This window comes from Copadichromis virginalis, linkage group LG20 (assembly GCF_057382275.1).
Source record: "Copadichromis virginalis isolate Kocher_CV1m ecotype Utaka linkage group LG20, C_Virginalis_male_GT1.1, whole genome shotgun sequence".
In the NCBI taxonomy this organism is placed as follows: domain Eukaryota; kingdom Metazoa; phylum Chordata; class Actinopteri; order Cichliformes; family Cichlidae; genus Copadichromis; species Copadichromis virginalis.
The window spans coordinates 4580171-4596491 of NC_140637.1; the positions used below are offsets into that span (position 1 = coordinate 4580171).

The 16321-nt window shown below is 42.7% G+C and overlaps 1 protein-coding gene across 1 annotated transcript; it reads left to right on the top strand.

Annotated features, from left to right (window-relative positions):
• The first annotated feature begins 1755 nt into the window (after positions 1–1755).
• On the top strand, positions 1756–14500 carry LOC146684099 (solute carrier family 2, facilitated glucose transporter member 5-like). Its single transcript, XM_085443493.1, has 13 exons — positions 1756–1829; positions 4731–4855; positions 4959–5057; positions 5143–5303; positions 5383–5507; positions 5598–5750; positions 5853–5978; positions 6774–6961; positions 7091–7201; positions 7300–7401; positions 9933–10008; positions 10230–10357; positions 12722–14500. Exons 2-13 carry the CDS (start codon positions 4811–4813, stop codon positions 12944–12946), a joined length of 1539 nt encoding a protein of 512 aa, XP_085299619.1. The 5' UTR covers positions 1756–1829; positions 4731–4810; the 3' UTR covers positions 12947–14500.
• The last annotated feature ends 1821 nt before the right edge of the window (positions 14501–16321 follow it).

Consider the following 16321-nt stretch of genomic DNA (forward strand, 5'->3'; position numbering starts at 1 on the left):
TTAGTGTGTGAGCAAAAAGGCGGCTACTGAGTTCCCAGCGAACGTGCACTTTGTTCTGGCATTACTCGTCGCATTAGCGCCACCAACTGTTTACTGCTGGGACTACTAGCAATGCAAATTTTCTGCGTGGAGCTCCCATTTCATAATATAAGGGGAACAAAAATCTACCAAGAAGATTACATTCAAAAGTCTCTCATGTGAGAGACTTTTGAATGTAACACTTCCATGTTTAATATGAAACAGTCTCTTCAGCACAGTCTGCAACCTGTTTCGTCTCAGCAACTTTTAGACTGGGTTTTATCATGTTTGTCTTTGGGATTAGAGAGGAACAGCACTGCAGTGTTAAAGGCCCGAAGCAAACAAGGTAGACCTGCTACACATGGAAGTGTTGCTTGCTTCAAATACCGCTGGGGTGTGGAGGTTGGATAATGTAGGCCACCTGCAAGAAAATGCGCAGAGGGGGATGGAGAAAAACAAAAAAAGACAAATAAAATACCGCAGGAGGGGAGCAGCAGCTGTTGTTTCCTGGGTCAGCAAGCCTACGAGGGGCTGTTGACTCCTGGTTTGCATCTGTGCTCTCTCCCCAATTGGTGGTGGTGGTGGTGGGGGGCGGAGAGGAGGTCTGGAGTGTCACCACCGCGCACACCCCCTCATACCTCTAGAAAATTTTGGTCCAATCAGTGCAGTGCAACCATCGATGGAAATTACATGGCGACACGATGCTCCTAACCTGCTCCTTCTCCTGTGAAAACCAGAAAACTCTGTCTCCTCATTATTTGTATGTATAACTATGCAGTAATACAGCTGAACGGTGAACTGATATTAATATGCACGAAAACCAAGGCTGCTATTGATTGATTTATTTGTTTAAAGAAGCCAAACAAGTCATTTTAATATCTGACAAGTTTCCCCACCCCACACCTTATACCCCAACCACCCCCAACCCATTTGCCTCACAATGGTTTGGTCCGTTGCCTACACGCTCACATCCACGCAGTCATTTGGAAGTTTGTCGTGTGGGGGTATTTCTACAAGTGTGTGACTGGTGGCTGAAGTCCAGTAAGTACTTTGCAATTATTTACTTACAAACGATGTTTGGTCAGACATTTATTGTATTTTATTTTATTTTATTGCACTTTACTCCTCAGAAGAATCAAACACAATTACTGTTTTGTTGCATATTTTTAATTAGCTTTTTTTTTTTTTTTTTAGCTTAATTTTAAAAAGCGGTTGCCATTTTGCTACCGAGGCAGCCGCATGTTTAGGAAAGAAGGAGCTGTATCTACAAAACCAAAAGCAGCTTTTTGAACACAAACACGAGGAGGATGCAGAATGCTCTGATGATACTTTGACCCATAGTCCATGACAGTAATGCTATTCATTTATTTCTCTGTTTTTGTGATTGTGTTGCTTTTGTTGATCTCTTTGCACAGGGAAAACAAAGAAGCCATCAGAGGAAGAAAATAACCGTTTTAAAGTCCATCAGCTCTGTCACAATGTTTTTGGACTGATCTCACTCAGCAGGTAGGTTTCAGCCACACTGACGTGAAAAAGTGTTATTTATTAATAGGACATCCCAGGATTGGTTACTTATATTGGTAAATGTTTTAATTGTATAACATGCAAGGTTGAATGTATTTGTAACTGCTTGTAAAGTTGTTTTGGAAATGAATGAAGTCTGAACTGTATAACAATTGTGTAATTATCTATGAGTTTGTGCGGTTCTGCTTTATAGCACGCTAGGTAAGATTTGAGCTGAGCTTTTGTTACCTAGTGGCTACACAAGCCAGGAAGTACCAACGACTGGATTTGGTGTGTGGTAATAACAGGTAAATTAACTTTTTTTTTTTATTATTTGAATATATATGAGTGCTTGTGTATAAATACACAAACGATACACACATGCTTTCAATTGTGTAATGTAAGTGATCTAAGTAGCTCTGTTTTGGAAGTTCAGTTAATGCTAGAAATTTGTTTTGGAGTTTGTATGTGTTTTGTCTCTAGGGGCCACCACATATATTTATATATAAACATATATAAATAAAACCAATTTTTGAGCATAATTTTATATTATTGTTAATAATAAATTCATTAAAGCAACAAAACAACCTGAAGAGCCGGTTCTCTAAAAAGAGCCGAAAATCCCATCACTAGTCTGAAGACCAGCAAGGATACCCAACGGATTTACTTTGCCAAATGGATCATCACGGCCTTGCCAACAACAGGCACCGGGCCCCGCCAAGTAGTCACCGGGAGTGAGCTGGTACATACCTGAGCGCCCAGCCCCGGACACCAAGAACCACCAACGCACCGACCCCTGAGGGCATCAGTTACCGGCAGGGAGTGTGGTGAGGAGAGACAGGCCTTTGGAGGGCCTGGGAGTTCCCAGAGAGGTGGAGTCTAAGACCCGACCTGACATATAGACACAGACACAAACATGCATTCCCACCCTCATGCACACATATACAAATACTCAGCACTCACCCAACATAGGGATAGACATACATGGACACTGTACACACAATCACACTCCCCAAACAAACTCTATACCCCGGGTCCAGGTACCCTCGCCCCTGGAGGGGGAAACGGCACCTAGACCCAGGAGATGTTACCCTTTCCCCCGGGATGGAGGCAAGCAGACAGCCCCAGGCTCCGCAGCAGCAGGGAGGCCCCGCATCCCAGATCCCAATCGGACGGCCAACACCTCCTTCCAGCCCCCCCGCCCCGAAGGCCAGCAGAGAACAGGGGTGTGTGAAGACTCCAAACCTCCCTCCTCTTGCTCATGTGTAGTGTTGCTGCATGTTGTTCTAAGGTGCATTTAAAACACGGGAGAGCATGGTGCTGCTGCCAGAGAGCAGCAGGTGTTAGCACGGTCCCTCCCGAGAACCCTCAATGTCTACATGGATTTAAAATTGAGAGGTGGGCACCGGCGCCAGAGGTGGGGTTGAATACACAGACCGTCCACTGGACGCCGTTTTTTCTTGTTTATTGACACTCAGTAGTTCCTTCAGTCACTCTGGTGACTCATTGTGAATAAGGGAGCAGCTGGAAGTAGCTTTAGCTTCATATGACTTCTTATGTAATGCGTCCTCTGTGTTAAAGCACAAGGTATTGCACAAAACCTGGAATGGAGCTCAGTGATTTCCAGGCCACTTCTAAGAAAACTGGTTTTTGGTCTCCCTTCATCACTCCGCTCTTAGAAAACCTCCTGGAATTGTCAGCAAACCAAAGCAAGAGATTTTTTTGTTGTTGTTGCAACCCTCACAGTAACACCTTCACATATCTCCACAACACTGTCATTATCATGATAGCATTTTATTACGGCAGTGTTGTGTGCATGTTTCTGTGCTGATATGTGCATGTTAACCCCTTGAACTGACTGTAAATCTTTTTTTAAACATGGGAGTAAGGTTTTAAACTGGAAGTGAACCTGCACTTTATCCACTTTACCACCTTGGTGGGATGCTACCAGCAGCAACAATAGCTCCACTAGCTTCTTTCACCGTGATATGAGCAAAAGAAGTGACATGTAACCAAGTGTAACCTAATAAAGGTTACACTTGGTTCTATATGTAAACCCCCATAATGTTAAAATTTATGCTATCAAAGCACCATAACCCTGCTCCAACCTTACTTCAAGGCCTTAACCTTTCACTTCCAGACCACAGCTTTTTGCTGTAGTTTTACACTGATAATGTGAACAATGTAGAAAATGTCAGCATCTTGATACGAATTGAGGGAGGTTGGTAACAGTCTCCGTAATTTTTGCTCGTCTGAGTAGCTGGAATTCTTTTTATCACATCTTATGTCAGATTTGTTAAAGTTTCAAACTCTTTGACTGCCATCCAAGCCAAACCTCTTTGTATCCAAAGGAGTAAAAGGCATCATTTGCATGTTTTAAAATCTAAAATGAACCTGTTGATGAAACCTGTTACTTTATGTAAATAATTCTATTTAAAATAAAAAGAGTTTTCTCTAAAACAGCAAATTTAAAATAGCGCAACTGTGTAGTAAACATTTACTGCTTTTTATTACCTTCATGTATAAAAACAAACTCTGGTTTCATTCATTTTATTTCAGTAAAACTCAGTCTATTCTTCCAAAACTGCCTCAGTAATAGTTTACTCTGAGCAGAAGTAGTTCTGAAATGTAATTGTTTGCTTTTTTTCTTTGGTTTGTTTGTTTGTGCTTTGAAGCAAGTAACATCCAGCTCCAGGAGCAAATAGCCTCAGGGGCGTTGTATCGACAAGCAGGCTCGGCTTTAGAGATAAGAGATGATGGTGTGCATGACAGATTTCTGACAAAGCAAACATTTGGAAAAAGAAATGTTTACAGCTGTGGTGTTTGTGCAAGGGCGAACAAACAAACAGTTTTTTAGTGTCATCGATGAGAGGTGCAAGCAGATAAACCTTTCAAACTGTTTGACAGTAAATGCTGAAGTTGTTGCTGTTGTATTATTTTAATAAATCCATCTGATGCAGTGCAGCCTGCGCGTGGATCAGCAATAAAGATGCGTTATCCTTATCATTTTTTTCTTTAATGACACCTGCATCCACTGATCCTGTTTAGTCAAGGATACAGTGCAATATAAGAGTTAGATATCAACATTCAAGTAAGCTTTTAATCTTTCAGGTGTATTACATTAAAAAAAATTAACCAGAGAGCACAGTCAGCAACATGAGTGCGATAACCATAAACCAATGCCACGCTCTCTAATCTGGTGTCCAAAGGGCAGGCAGGATCCAGTGGGCAGTAATAATAAAGTGTGCTGTTATTACTGCTGAAAGTGACAGCGAGCCCAAACACGGCCATGGCGGACACCGAGGAATGGGGAAAGCCTGTGGAGAGGAAAGGGGTGAGTTACAGTCCACGTGTGATCACAACCATGGTCACAATTTTCTTTTCTGACTTTTCAAATAGCGCTCTGATGTTGTCCCCCTCTCCCCAACAAAAAACAGAGGCTAACTGTAGTCCTGGTGCTGGCAACACTCATAGCTGCCTTTGGTTCGTCCTTCCAGTACGGCTATAATGTCTCTGTGGTCAACTCTCCATCGCAGGTAAGCTGATTAAAGAAAGAAAAGCTTGAATGGAACTCGCTGGGAAGATAATTCGTTCCTATCAGTGCTCTCCTGCTCTTTTCAGTTCATGCAGCAGTTTTATAATACAACCTACATGGAGCGTTACCACAGCCCGATGGAGGAGAACGTCCTGACTCTGCTGTGGTCTCTCTCCGTGTCCATGTTCCCTCTCGGAGGCTTCTTCGGCTCTCTGATGGTGGCCCCTCTGGTCAACAAATTTGGGAGGTGAGAATCTGCTTTATTCCACGTGTAGTTTAGCATGCTCTGCATGTTTCTTGCAACTAATGCTTCATCCCTGCTACAGGAAGGGCACCCTCCTCTTCAACAACATCTTCTCCATCGTCCCTGCTATAATGATGGGAGTCAGTGAGATCGCCAAGTCCTACGAGATCATCATTGTGGCCAGGTTTATAGTAGGCATCTGTGCAGGTCAGCTCCCGAATTTAACAACAGCCCAGGTTAAGGATCAGGCGTGATCAGGCGGTTTAGCTTCACCCGTGCATGCTTTCCCATCTGCAGGTCTCTCTTCCAATGTGGTGCCCATGTATCTGGGTGAGATCGCTCCCAAAAACCTGAGGGGAGCTCTCGGCATTGTTCCGCAACTCTTCATCACTGTTGGGATCCTCTGCGCCCAAGTGCTGGGCATTAGAAACATACTGGGAAACAGCACAGGTAGTTAAGTTTGTACATGTTTGATCATTTATTCATCAGATGCTGAGACATGGTCTTAAGAATAAGTTTAAAAGCGTGTCTGTGTTCCTTGTGTGTGTCCAGGCTGGACCCTCATGCTGGGCCTTACTGGTATTCCCGCCGCGATTCAGCTCCTGCTGCTCCCCTTCTTCCCTGAGAGCCCCAGGTACATGCTCATCCAGAATGGAGACGAGAAGAAAGCAACGAAAGGTAAGAAAGTGCGATGTCATCAACATAAAAAAAGCATGGTTCATAAAAAAATCACACCTAACAGGCTTAACGTATTCTGTTCATTTAGACCATATTCTGTAGAAGGTATCCCTCTGAAGTTTAAGAGAAAATGACAATTTTTCCATCGTATATGTCTCTTGTACAGAATGTATCCAATCTTCCATCGTTGGTGGTTCAGGCTTAAGCCATCTCCTCGTAAGGGGCTTTTTACTCGCAGCCAGTAGGATATACAAACGTCTTCTATCATTAGAATTCAATTTATCCACTGGTGTGTTACACAAAAATCTCAAAGGTTAAAGGGAAAACAAATGAAAAAACATTTTGTAGACGTTCGTGGATTAGAGACCAGTACTGGCGAATAACTTTGCAATCCCAAAAGATATGGAAATGGTTAGCTCCATCTCCCCCACATCTCCAACAAGTGTCACCAGTTCCCCGGTATCTTTGTTGAGCAGGGTTGATGAAAAATCTCTGTGGTGAGCCGTGGTCGGCGGTGCCGTGCGGACGCACCTTCACGACATCCGCAATCACACCTGCCTGTTAAAACACGGGGACTCGGGTTGGTGAATGATGGTGGTGTTCCTGCAGCCGTGGAATGAATAAAGATGGCTCTCAATAACAATCTGTGGTCCCACCTTATTCACACCACACTGGTGCCGAAACCCAGGGTTTCACCATCATCATCACCACCATCATTCACATTTCGCACATAACTACACTACACATCGAAGATAAACTGAGCATTTATGGCACTGTATGCATTTCCACTCTTAGCACTGCAGCGCCTGCGTGGGTGGGACGACGTGGACAGCGAGCTGTTGGAGATGCGTCAGGAGGACCAGTCCGAGAAGGTCGAAGGTCACCTGAGTGTGTTCTCCCTGCTGTCCCAGCGCTCTCTTCGCTGGCAGCTGATCTCCATAGTCGTCATGAACATGGGCCAGCAGCTGTCGGGTGTCAATGCGGTGAGACGTGCCCATCCAGTTGTCCTCGTCCCTCACACAATAACTCAGGATGCATGACAACATCTATGTTCTTGCTTATTCACAGGCTGTTGTGTTATAACCATAATGCATTTCTCTCTTTTCTCTCAGATCTACTACTATGCCGACAGCATATACGGCTCTGCAGGAGTCAGGGAGAGTGACATCCAGTATGTCACAGTGGGAACGGGAGCAGTGAATGTCTTTATGACCATAACTGCTGTAGGTACCCAGCAAAGCTGAGGAGAGGAGCTGTTTGTGTGTTGTTTGATCATGTGAGATGGAGATAACCACTGTGAACGGGGGTTTTGTCATCCCAGGTGTTCATCGTGGAAGCCTCAGGTCGCCGCCTGCTCCTCCTCTGTGGTTTTGGGATCTGCTGCGGAGCCTGTGTGCTGCTCACTGTCGCACTCAACTTGCAGGTATGGTACAGACCTGTCAGCACTACTAATGCCTGCAACCTGTCACTCTGCTGCCCTCTAGTGGTTCAGTTATTAGTTCCCCAACCTGGAAAGAATCAGAGGAGATTTGCAAGATCCTGTTTATGATCTCAGGATCAGTGGATCAGAGAGTAACGGCTCGTGAGATTGATTTAATTGCAGCTATAGTCTAAAAATGTACTAATTATAGTTAGAGGTGAGTTCGTAAATGTGAGCTGCTTGTAATTTTAACAGCATTTCACATATTATGCTTCTATGTTACTGAATTTAAGTCATTTGACATTGTTCAGCATATTTTTGGATAACCAGGACACTCTTTTTTTTTTTCCAACAGCAGCCACCAAAATCCTCATTCCTACAAGGCTACAGCAACAGGCCTTTAAAATTTTCATCTTAATCTGTGTGATTTTAATTTTCTGCTCTCACCTACACTTTGTCCCCACTGGGTTACAGCTCTGTTGAATAATTAATTAAAAGCACTGAATAAAATTTAACATTATGAAGGCGTTAGTCCACTCCATAGTTTTAACCTCACTGCATTAAAATAGAGGCACTCTACTGTTGTTGAGACCACCACTGATTATGGCTTTTTTCCCCCACTCATCTTTCATGCATTTAACTCAGAGTGGACAGACTTTTGGCTTACTTAGAGTCCAGAACGTGGGTCCCAGTTTGAACCTGCACTGTTGCAAAGGCTTCTATTGTGGACAGTTAGTCAATAATATGTCAAACAGGTTTTTGTAGTTTTGCCTCTTTACATGTTTGTAAATGACGTATGAATCAAATACAAATTTTCAGATTTTACTCAAGTAGTTTTACGAAAACTTGTCCAATCGCTGTTCAGAAGTTGCATACGTTTTATACATAGTTGTACATATACTAAAACTGTAAAGCTGCTGTGCTTGGGTTGAGATTGGCCATCAAACTACTGTGAAACATTGTCTGAGCACTTCAAATCTGAGCACAGAGTATAGCCCTGTACACTTTACAGTTTGTCCTGTTACTTCTATCAGCAGCCATGTCAGCAACAAACGCCAGTGGTTTGGTTCAAGTCATTCATGCCCATGCCATAGCATTGCCTCCACCATGTTTGACAGATGGTGCAGTATGCTTCAGATCCAGAACTGTTTCTCTGCTTCTCCATTTTTTTTTTCTTCCGTCATTCTGGTTCATCTTGCTTTCATTTATCCCAAGATTTTTTTTTCCAGATCTGTGCAGGCCTTTTAGAGTTTAGTCTAATCTGGCCTTCCTGTTCTTGAGTGTAACCAGTAGTTCGCACCTTGTTATAAAACAGGGGACGGGAACTCCAGGCCTCAAGGGCCAGTGTCCTACAGGTTTTAGATGATCCAACACAGCTGATTTAAATGGCTAAATTACCTCCTCAACATGTCTTGAAGCCCTCCAGAGGACTGGAGGGCTTCAAACTAATCATTTGATTCAGGTGTGTTGACCCAGGGTGAGATCTAAAACCTGCCAGGGTTATTACCAGGGTGATATTATAAATCCTCTATTTCCATTCAGGAAGGTGTCTCCAGATTGTAGATGTTGAAACTGATATGCACAACGATGATATGGATTTTTTTTTGAAAGGATTAGTGGCTGTTGGCAGTAAATTAAACTTATATGTTATCAGTTTAATTTGTAAAAGGGTACAGGCTGCACTTAACTATGCAACTGTTTGTCAGCTGTCTAATTACTTTTGTGTTTCCTAAAAATGAGACATTATATATAAAAACATCTCTGTCTCCATAGTGTAGTGGTTTATACATCTGACTAACAGGCCAAAGATCCCAGTTCAGTATAGGGAGGAGACCCAAATCCCTTTGGGATTGTGTCAAGAAGGGCTTCTGGTGTTTTGTTTTGTTTTTTGTTGTTGTTTTTTTTAAAAAGCTAAACCAAACATCTGGCACATGATAAATAACAGGAAATTGGATTCAGGTGGGTGTGGAGACCCACATCTCTTTATGTTTGATTTAATTTCACCTGCACTTTATCCCCATGTTTTGGCCATTTCTGAAAAGCCACAGTGAGAACTCCTGCAGGACAGCTAAGGAACAGCAGAATCTGACATGATGACAGATTGGCAAAATAATTAAACAAGACGCAACCAGTAAAAAGCCAAAATAACAAACGGTGTCACTGTGCTACAGATTACCAGCCTGTAATCATGTTGTACGTCTAGGATTCCCATCATGGTCTGAGACAGTAAAGTGATATTTTGGCCCCTTTGTTTGCAGGAGCCATGACACCTGACACTAAACACTGACTATTAGAGAGAACCGCCAACGCAGTGCTGCCCTCCTTCAAACCTGCAACCTCACCTGGAGCCAATGTTTTCAGACAGGCGTCATTTTCAGCAGCAGTAAAGGCACAATTTAGAGACACAATGGAGAGTAGGCACATTAATCATCTGCCTTTGATCCTCAAGGCCTCCATGTGGAGCCGTTAATGTTGCTCCTGCTTACAAACATCAGAAGGAATAGTTACTGAGAGCTGCTTGTCTGTGTTTGCAGGAGACTGTGACATGGATGCCCTATGTCAGCATCGCCTCTGTCATCGTCTACGTCATCGGACATGCCATAGGGCCGAGTGAGTCTGTCTGAGTAGACCTGTTGGTATTTACACACATACTGATTACAGCAGGGCGCTCCATTAGCTGAAGTGTTGTTTAGATGTAACCAGGCATATAATCAAAGTTTGTACATCAGCACTCAGTTTGTTTGAGACATGAGCATCCTCTCTGACTGTGAAGACTGATGACGTCTGTCTCGAGTGTTTTGGTTGTGGTTAATTGCATTTTTGTTCTGCAGGTCCCATTCCTTATGTGGTGGCCACTGAGATGTTCCGGCAAACAGCCAGGCCTGCGGCGTTCATGGTGGCCGGCTCCGTCCACTGGCTCTCCAACTTCATTGTTGGCCTTGTCTTCCCCTTCCTCGAGGTTAGTTTCTCAATTTCTGCAGGCTCAGACTTCAGTGGAATTAGTTCCAGATGTTTTGTCGAGCATAACCAGCAAGGCAGTTCCCCCCACATCCTCACTGTAATGTGATCTTTTATGCCACTTAGAATTGGATTACTTTGATATTTTCTTTGCAATTTGCATAGATTTGCAAACAAGATTTAAATGCACTCGTTTGCATTTCATCCTTGCAACACAAATATAAGAATTAAGTAAAGAATATGCTGCAACAAACAGTGCGTAAGAGAGGAGAGGATTGCAGTCAGGGTGGAGTGGCTAGAAATGAGTGTCAAGGATGATTTATAACAAGATAGCAGCAAGAGTGAAAGGGAAAGATTACAAGATGGTAGTGAGACCTGCTATGATGAATGGTTTGGAGACTGTGGTGCTAACAAAAAGTCAGGAGGCTGAGCTGGAGGTGGCAGAGCTGAAGAAACCAGCATGACCAGGATGGAGGGACAGGATTAGAGAAGAGTACATGAGAGTAACGGCTCAGGTTTTGCCGCCAAAGTTAAGGAACTGAACTGCTGTGGACATGTGCAGACCCTATATGGATATAGTTGACAAAGGATTTTGGAGATTCATAGATCTAGTAAAGAAGGAAATGAAGAGGGGTTGTGTGACACAGGAGGATGCTGGGGATAGGGTGACATGATACCAGTGAGTTGCTGTAGTGACCCCTAAAGTGAGTGGGCCAAAATGCTGACTTATACTGATTTGAATTGTACTCAAAATTACTGCCTCATGTTTATCTTTTAGCAAGATACTAACCTCAAGCCTCTGATGCATATATTGGAGTGTGAGTGTCAGATAGAAAGCACTTCAGCAGAGAGAAAAAAGTCTTCATTGGAATGGGCAAATTAAGCGTTTTGTATAAAGTGCTTCAAGTGCTCAGGTAAAGTAGAAAAAGTAGATTTCAGATATATTTTTTCCTTTTACAACATTTTCCTAATGGTTCAGCACCAAGTTTGATTCAGGTATCAAACTGAGAACAACATTTTAAAAAATCAGTTGGTTCCTCCTGTTTATTATTGATTGCTGTCATGCTAGAGAATGCAGTTTGGACCTATCACTCACCTACCTGATGCACACTCCACCTTTAGGTGACACTTAGAATATTTCCAACTTCGTCGTTGGTTTAATCTTTTCCCTTCCTCGAGGTTAGTCACTCAATTTTTACAGGTTCAGACTTCAGTGGAATTAGTTCCAGATGTTTTATCAAGCATAACCAGCAAGGCAGTTTATGTCCTCGATATATTGTGATCCTTTGTGTCACTTATAATTGGATTACTTTGATATTTTCTTTTCAGTTTGCATAGATTTGAAAGCAAGCTGGCGAGCTGGCAGGTAGGAGGAAAAGAGAAAGAACACAGAGGAGATCTATGGATGTAGTGACGGAGGACATGCAGAAAGTTGTGTGACACAGGAGGATGCTGGGGATAGGATGAGATGGAGGCCGAGGTTTGATTCAGGTATCAAACTGAGAACAAAACAAAAAAACCAGTTGGTTCCTCCTGTTTATTATTGATTGCTGTCATGCTAGAGAATGCAGTTTGGACCTATCACTCACCTACCTGATGCACACTCCACCTTTAGGTGACACTTAGAATATTTCTTGTGCATGTGAAGAAAAGAAGGAGTTTATTTTAGGTGGATGGTTTAGTGTTGCTGGCGGCTAAACTAGTCAGGAACAGTTTCTGTGTGCAAAGCTGGCTTGTTGTTTGACTCACAGTAAACAGGGCAGACTGGAGCCAGGGGTGATCAAATCAGCTGATTAAAACAGGCAGGCAGGTGGGAACCTGGTGGATCTAAGCACAAGAGAACAGTGTTGGTTTCGGTCGTCGAGTGAAGTGGGAAAAACTGGAAAGGGAGTGGCTCACCTACTCCTCGTACACAAACACAGACAGAGAAAACAAAATAAGAGGAGGACAAGAAGAGGCACAACATAGGGAATGAGGAGGAGGAAGATACATGAGGAATGCAAACATGCAGAGAGTGCCAGAAACATTTTTTACTGCATTTACAACGCCTGAAACATAATGTCGGAGCTTGAATACTATAACACCAGAAAACATATTGTAAAATCTTAAATGAGGAGACATTATGTGTAGGAGTTTTCACTGAATGACGTGATCTTAGATATAAACATAAGCTTCATCTCATGTTTACTTCCTCTTACATGTTTAAACCTGAAAGTGTAATCAAGGGAAGAAGATGCTTGAGAAACATCTATAAAGAGCAGTGTTTCACTTTGACCTCACCTTGTTTGCTCTGTTTGTCTTCCTGACATATTTACATTTCATGTCGAGGACCCAGAAATCACATTTCCTCTCCTTCTCTCCCCAGCGAGGCCTGGGCCCCTACAGCTTCATCATTTTTGCCGTCATCTGTCTGGTCACCCTGATCTACATCTGGCTGGTGGTGCCCGAAACAAAGAAGAAGACCTTCCTGGAGGTCTTCCAGATGTTTGCAAAGAGGAACAAAGTGGAGTTAAATCTGGGTGATGGCGATCTGCCGCTGAAAGAGCTCAAAGAGAGCCCACAGGATGCACAGAAGGCCACGCCCTTCTGAAGAAAGAAGGAGAACATTGATAGAAGAGGAAGTATTCGCTGCGGGTGTGGAGCGAGGGAGTGTGTGTGTGGTAGAAGACTTGACAGTGTTTTCATTTTAGATGCCTCTGTGTGCCTTTTCTTTGTATTTGCGCCTGCAGATGTTGGTAGATTTCCATGCAGGCTAAGGTTTGCTGTGAGTCGGTGTATGCACTAGATGCAGCGTTAAGGACGTGTGAAGGAGTCAGTGAGCAGACAGCAGGTCTCTTGTAAGCTTTTATTGATGACATATGAATGCAGTACATGGCTCAAGCTGTGACGTGTTTTTAATATTGGCCTGTAGGCGCCTTGAAAAGCATTTTGTCCTTTGTAAAACATACCATGAACCCTTCACCAACAATTCAATCAAATCCCCAACATCAACAGATGATATTCTGCCTTGTTGCAGCATGTTGAAGCTCATACAAACAGAAGCATCAGGAACATCTGTACTGACTGTCCAGCTGCACCCCTCCGTACATGCTCAGTTTTGGTCTGGCCAAAGGATAACTGCCAGAATCTTTCTCCTGGAAATTGAGCACCAAAGGAAACAAAGAGCCAGTTTCTGAGGACAACAGAAAAAAAGAATCAGGCTGGAGAATCACCAATCTAACTTTAATTGCATGTCAATATCAAATTTTAAAACCACCCACCATATCTGATAGACCTTGAATTGTGAAATCCACCTAAAGGAAAGAAAAAGGAAAGAAGCAAACACTGCAAAGTGAATACAGCCATCCCTTACATGTAGATATGTTTGGCAGCTTGTAAGATGAGCAAGCACCCGAATGACTGTCGTCAATGGATGTTATCAAACACAGTCCAGAGGATGCTCTCGTAGCAGGGCGGAGTGGTGAGGGAGCCCTGAAGAAGCGCTTCAGATTCTCAGGGAGCATTGAGCGGACATCAAGGTTGGATATGTTCATGGACTGACCTGTGAGGGTTACACAAACACCACGTTAAACTAAACCAGTGAGTTATGGCTCAGCTAGAGGTCACATTTGGATTCTGACCCCAAGTAGAGCAATGTGGGGTTTTTCTTCTGTTTGTTTGTTTTTGTGGCATACCTGATTTTCTTCAAGTTTGCAATAAAATCACTATAGTAGGTGTTCTCAAAATGGCCATCCTGGAAAGAAAATAAAACAAAGCTGTGTAACATTGATGCTTAAAGTTTCAGTGAAAAGAGATCATTGTGACTTGATCCCATAAATGCAGGCTTTAGAGGATTATTACAGTTTTTTAGGATCTGTGTTGCTTTAAGCTTTATCATTAAATTGTATTTAACATACTTAAAAGGCACTGATACAACCAAAACTCCAGATTTATTGACCTGTTTTCTAAACAGCTAGAAACCAAAAAAAAGTTGATTTTTTTTAAACAGATATTCAATAACTCACTTGTAATGGTTGCACACATCTGACAGTTTTGGTCATGTTTTTACAGATATGTTATATTTTTCAGTCATTCTGACTGTTTAATGTTCCTTCTTTGATAGATGTCAGATATTAACTTATGAGTAAAGTGCTGTAGAAGTGAAAGAAAATAAAGTCCCAGTTTTATGTAAACTCTCACTTGGATGCATCTTAATTATTTGCTGCTATCACAGTGGATGCCAGCTGTGGCGTTGCTGCGGCGATGACCTCTCAAAGGAAAGGAAAGGAAGCGTCTCATAGCTCAAGGTTACAGGCCGTCTGAGATCCAGAGCAGCCCGGTGGAAACAAGCACTCATTCACTGTGCTGCCGTGTAGCTGAAGACTATCGGGATATAGAAATGCATTTACTAACTTTCGATTGTTTCAGCTGTTTGATGAAATGAAAGAAAGTCTTGAAACGGTTCAACAGGAAGCAAGAAATTTGTTTGTGTGCAGATTAGAAGTGGTTTCAAAAAAAGAGGGCTGATTAATAGATGCAGGTCATTCTGGTTTCCTTGTTAAAAGAATTCACTCTGATGAAACCCATCATCCCTTTAAACTTCTGCACCTATAATTGATCCCAGTTTGGTTGAGCATGAGACGGACGTTCTTTAAAACCTGGCTTTACTGCAGTGGACAGCCTTTGTGTTTTGTAAGCCTACCTCTGCCATGTAGCGGATCCCATCTATGGCATGATCTGCTCCACTGGCCTCCAGGTCCCAGCCGCCTCAGTGCAGGTGCATCTGGACAGCTGTGTACTTTCCTGGGAGTCCCTCAGTGATTTTCATACTGGGAGGTAGGTCGATTTGAACTGACACAAATATATCATCACAAATCATGAATACTTTACATAGCAGGAAAGCCTTGGCCCACATTTATTTCAGCAGCAGGCATTTCTTTTCAATGTTGACAGTGCTGTTGATGTGATGCAGTGGTGACTTTTCCAAAAAGCAATGGCAGTCATGGAAACTATACATAAATGAGGGGATTTCAAAAAATGGAAATTCTACCTCAACGTCCACGTAAATTTATGCTTTGATAGTTCAGGCAGAAAAAACTGGTGTGGTCCTTTCTGTGCATCTGTACAGACTGACACTGTTTGAACTTTTGATTTACATTAGCCTTCTTTGAAATGGATTAACCACCCAGCTCACATGTTGCTGGTTCCCTGGCACGCAGTGGACTTGTTCAGCAGAATAATGTTGCATCTTCAAATAACATTCATTGCCAGAATCGTAGCTGCGCTGTACACCAAATGGTCCATGGTTTTTACAAGAGCCAACCAGCTGTTAAACGAAAAGTATTGGTCCAATAACGCACAGCGCGTTAAACCAGGACACCAAGCAGTCAAAAGAATTTGATCTTTGTGAATAAACAGTAATAACCCAATTTTCATTTCAATCACTTTATTTTTATTTTTCAAAAATGCTATTTGTTGAGTATTTCTGTTGCAAAATAAACGTCTCTACGCTTTAGGCACCACGCATCAACATCCATGAAAGCGCAGTTTGAGGTGATTAAAAATACAACTATGCATTAAATTCTTTAAAAACTAATTCAGACACACTGAATGAAAAATGCCCACCCCTGTATGTCCAGTGGATTCCATCATGAGGTGATGGCATCGCATACAGATTTTCTTCAGAGAAAAACACGCAGAAAATCTCCTTCGCCGCGTCTCCCGGTTTTGTCGCGCAGGACAGCGACTCCGCACAGACGTTAAGCTTACATCGCCCGGAGCGGTCCCAGTGATCCTATAGCGTCAAAAAAGCAGCTTTTGTGCATCTGACTGTAATCTGAACTCCGTTTTTAATTTAAGCTTGAGCACATGTTTGATTTCTAAAATCGACAGTCATCTCTGTCATGTCATTATTAGTTTGACAATGAATAAATAAATAAGTCGGGAGCACCTCTCTACCACGAACAACATGAATTAAGGAGCATTT

Excerpts from the sequence above, each read along its gene's own strand:
- LOC146684099 (XM_085443493.1), top strand. The coding sequence starts at position 4,811 with ATGGCGGACACCGAGGAATGGGGAAAGCCTGTGGAGAGGAAAGGG. Across the intron at positions 5,751-5,852 it reads CATACTGGGAAACAGCACAG|GCTGGACCCTCATGCTGGGC; the intron begins GTAGTTAAGTTT and ends GTGTGTGTCCAG. Across the intron at positions 7,202-7,299 it reads TCTTTATGACCATAACTGCT|GTGTTCATCGTGGAAGCCTC; the intron begins GTAGGTACCCAG and ends TTGTCATCCCAG.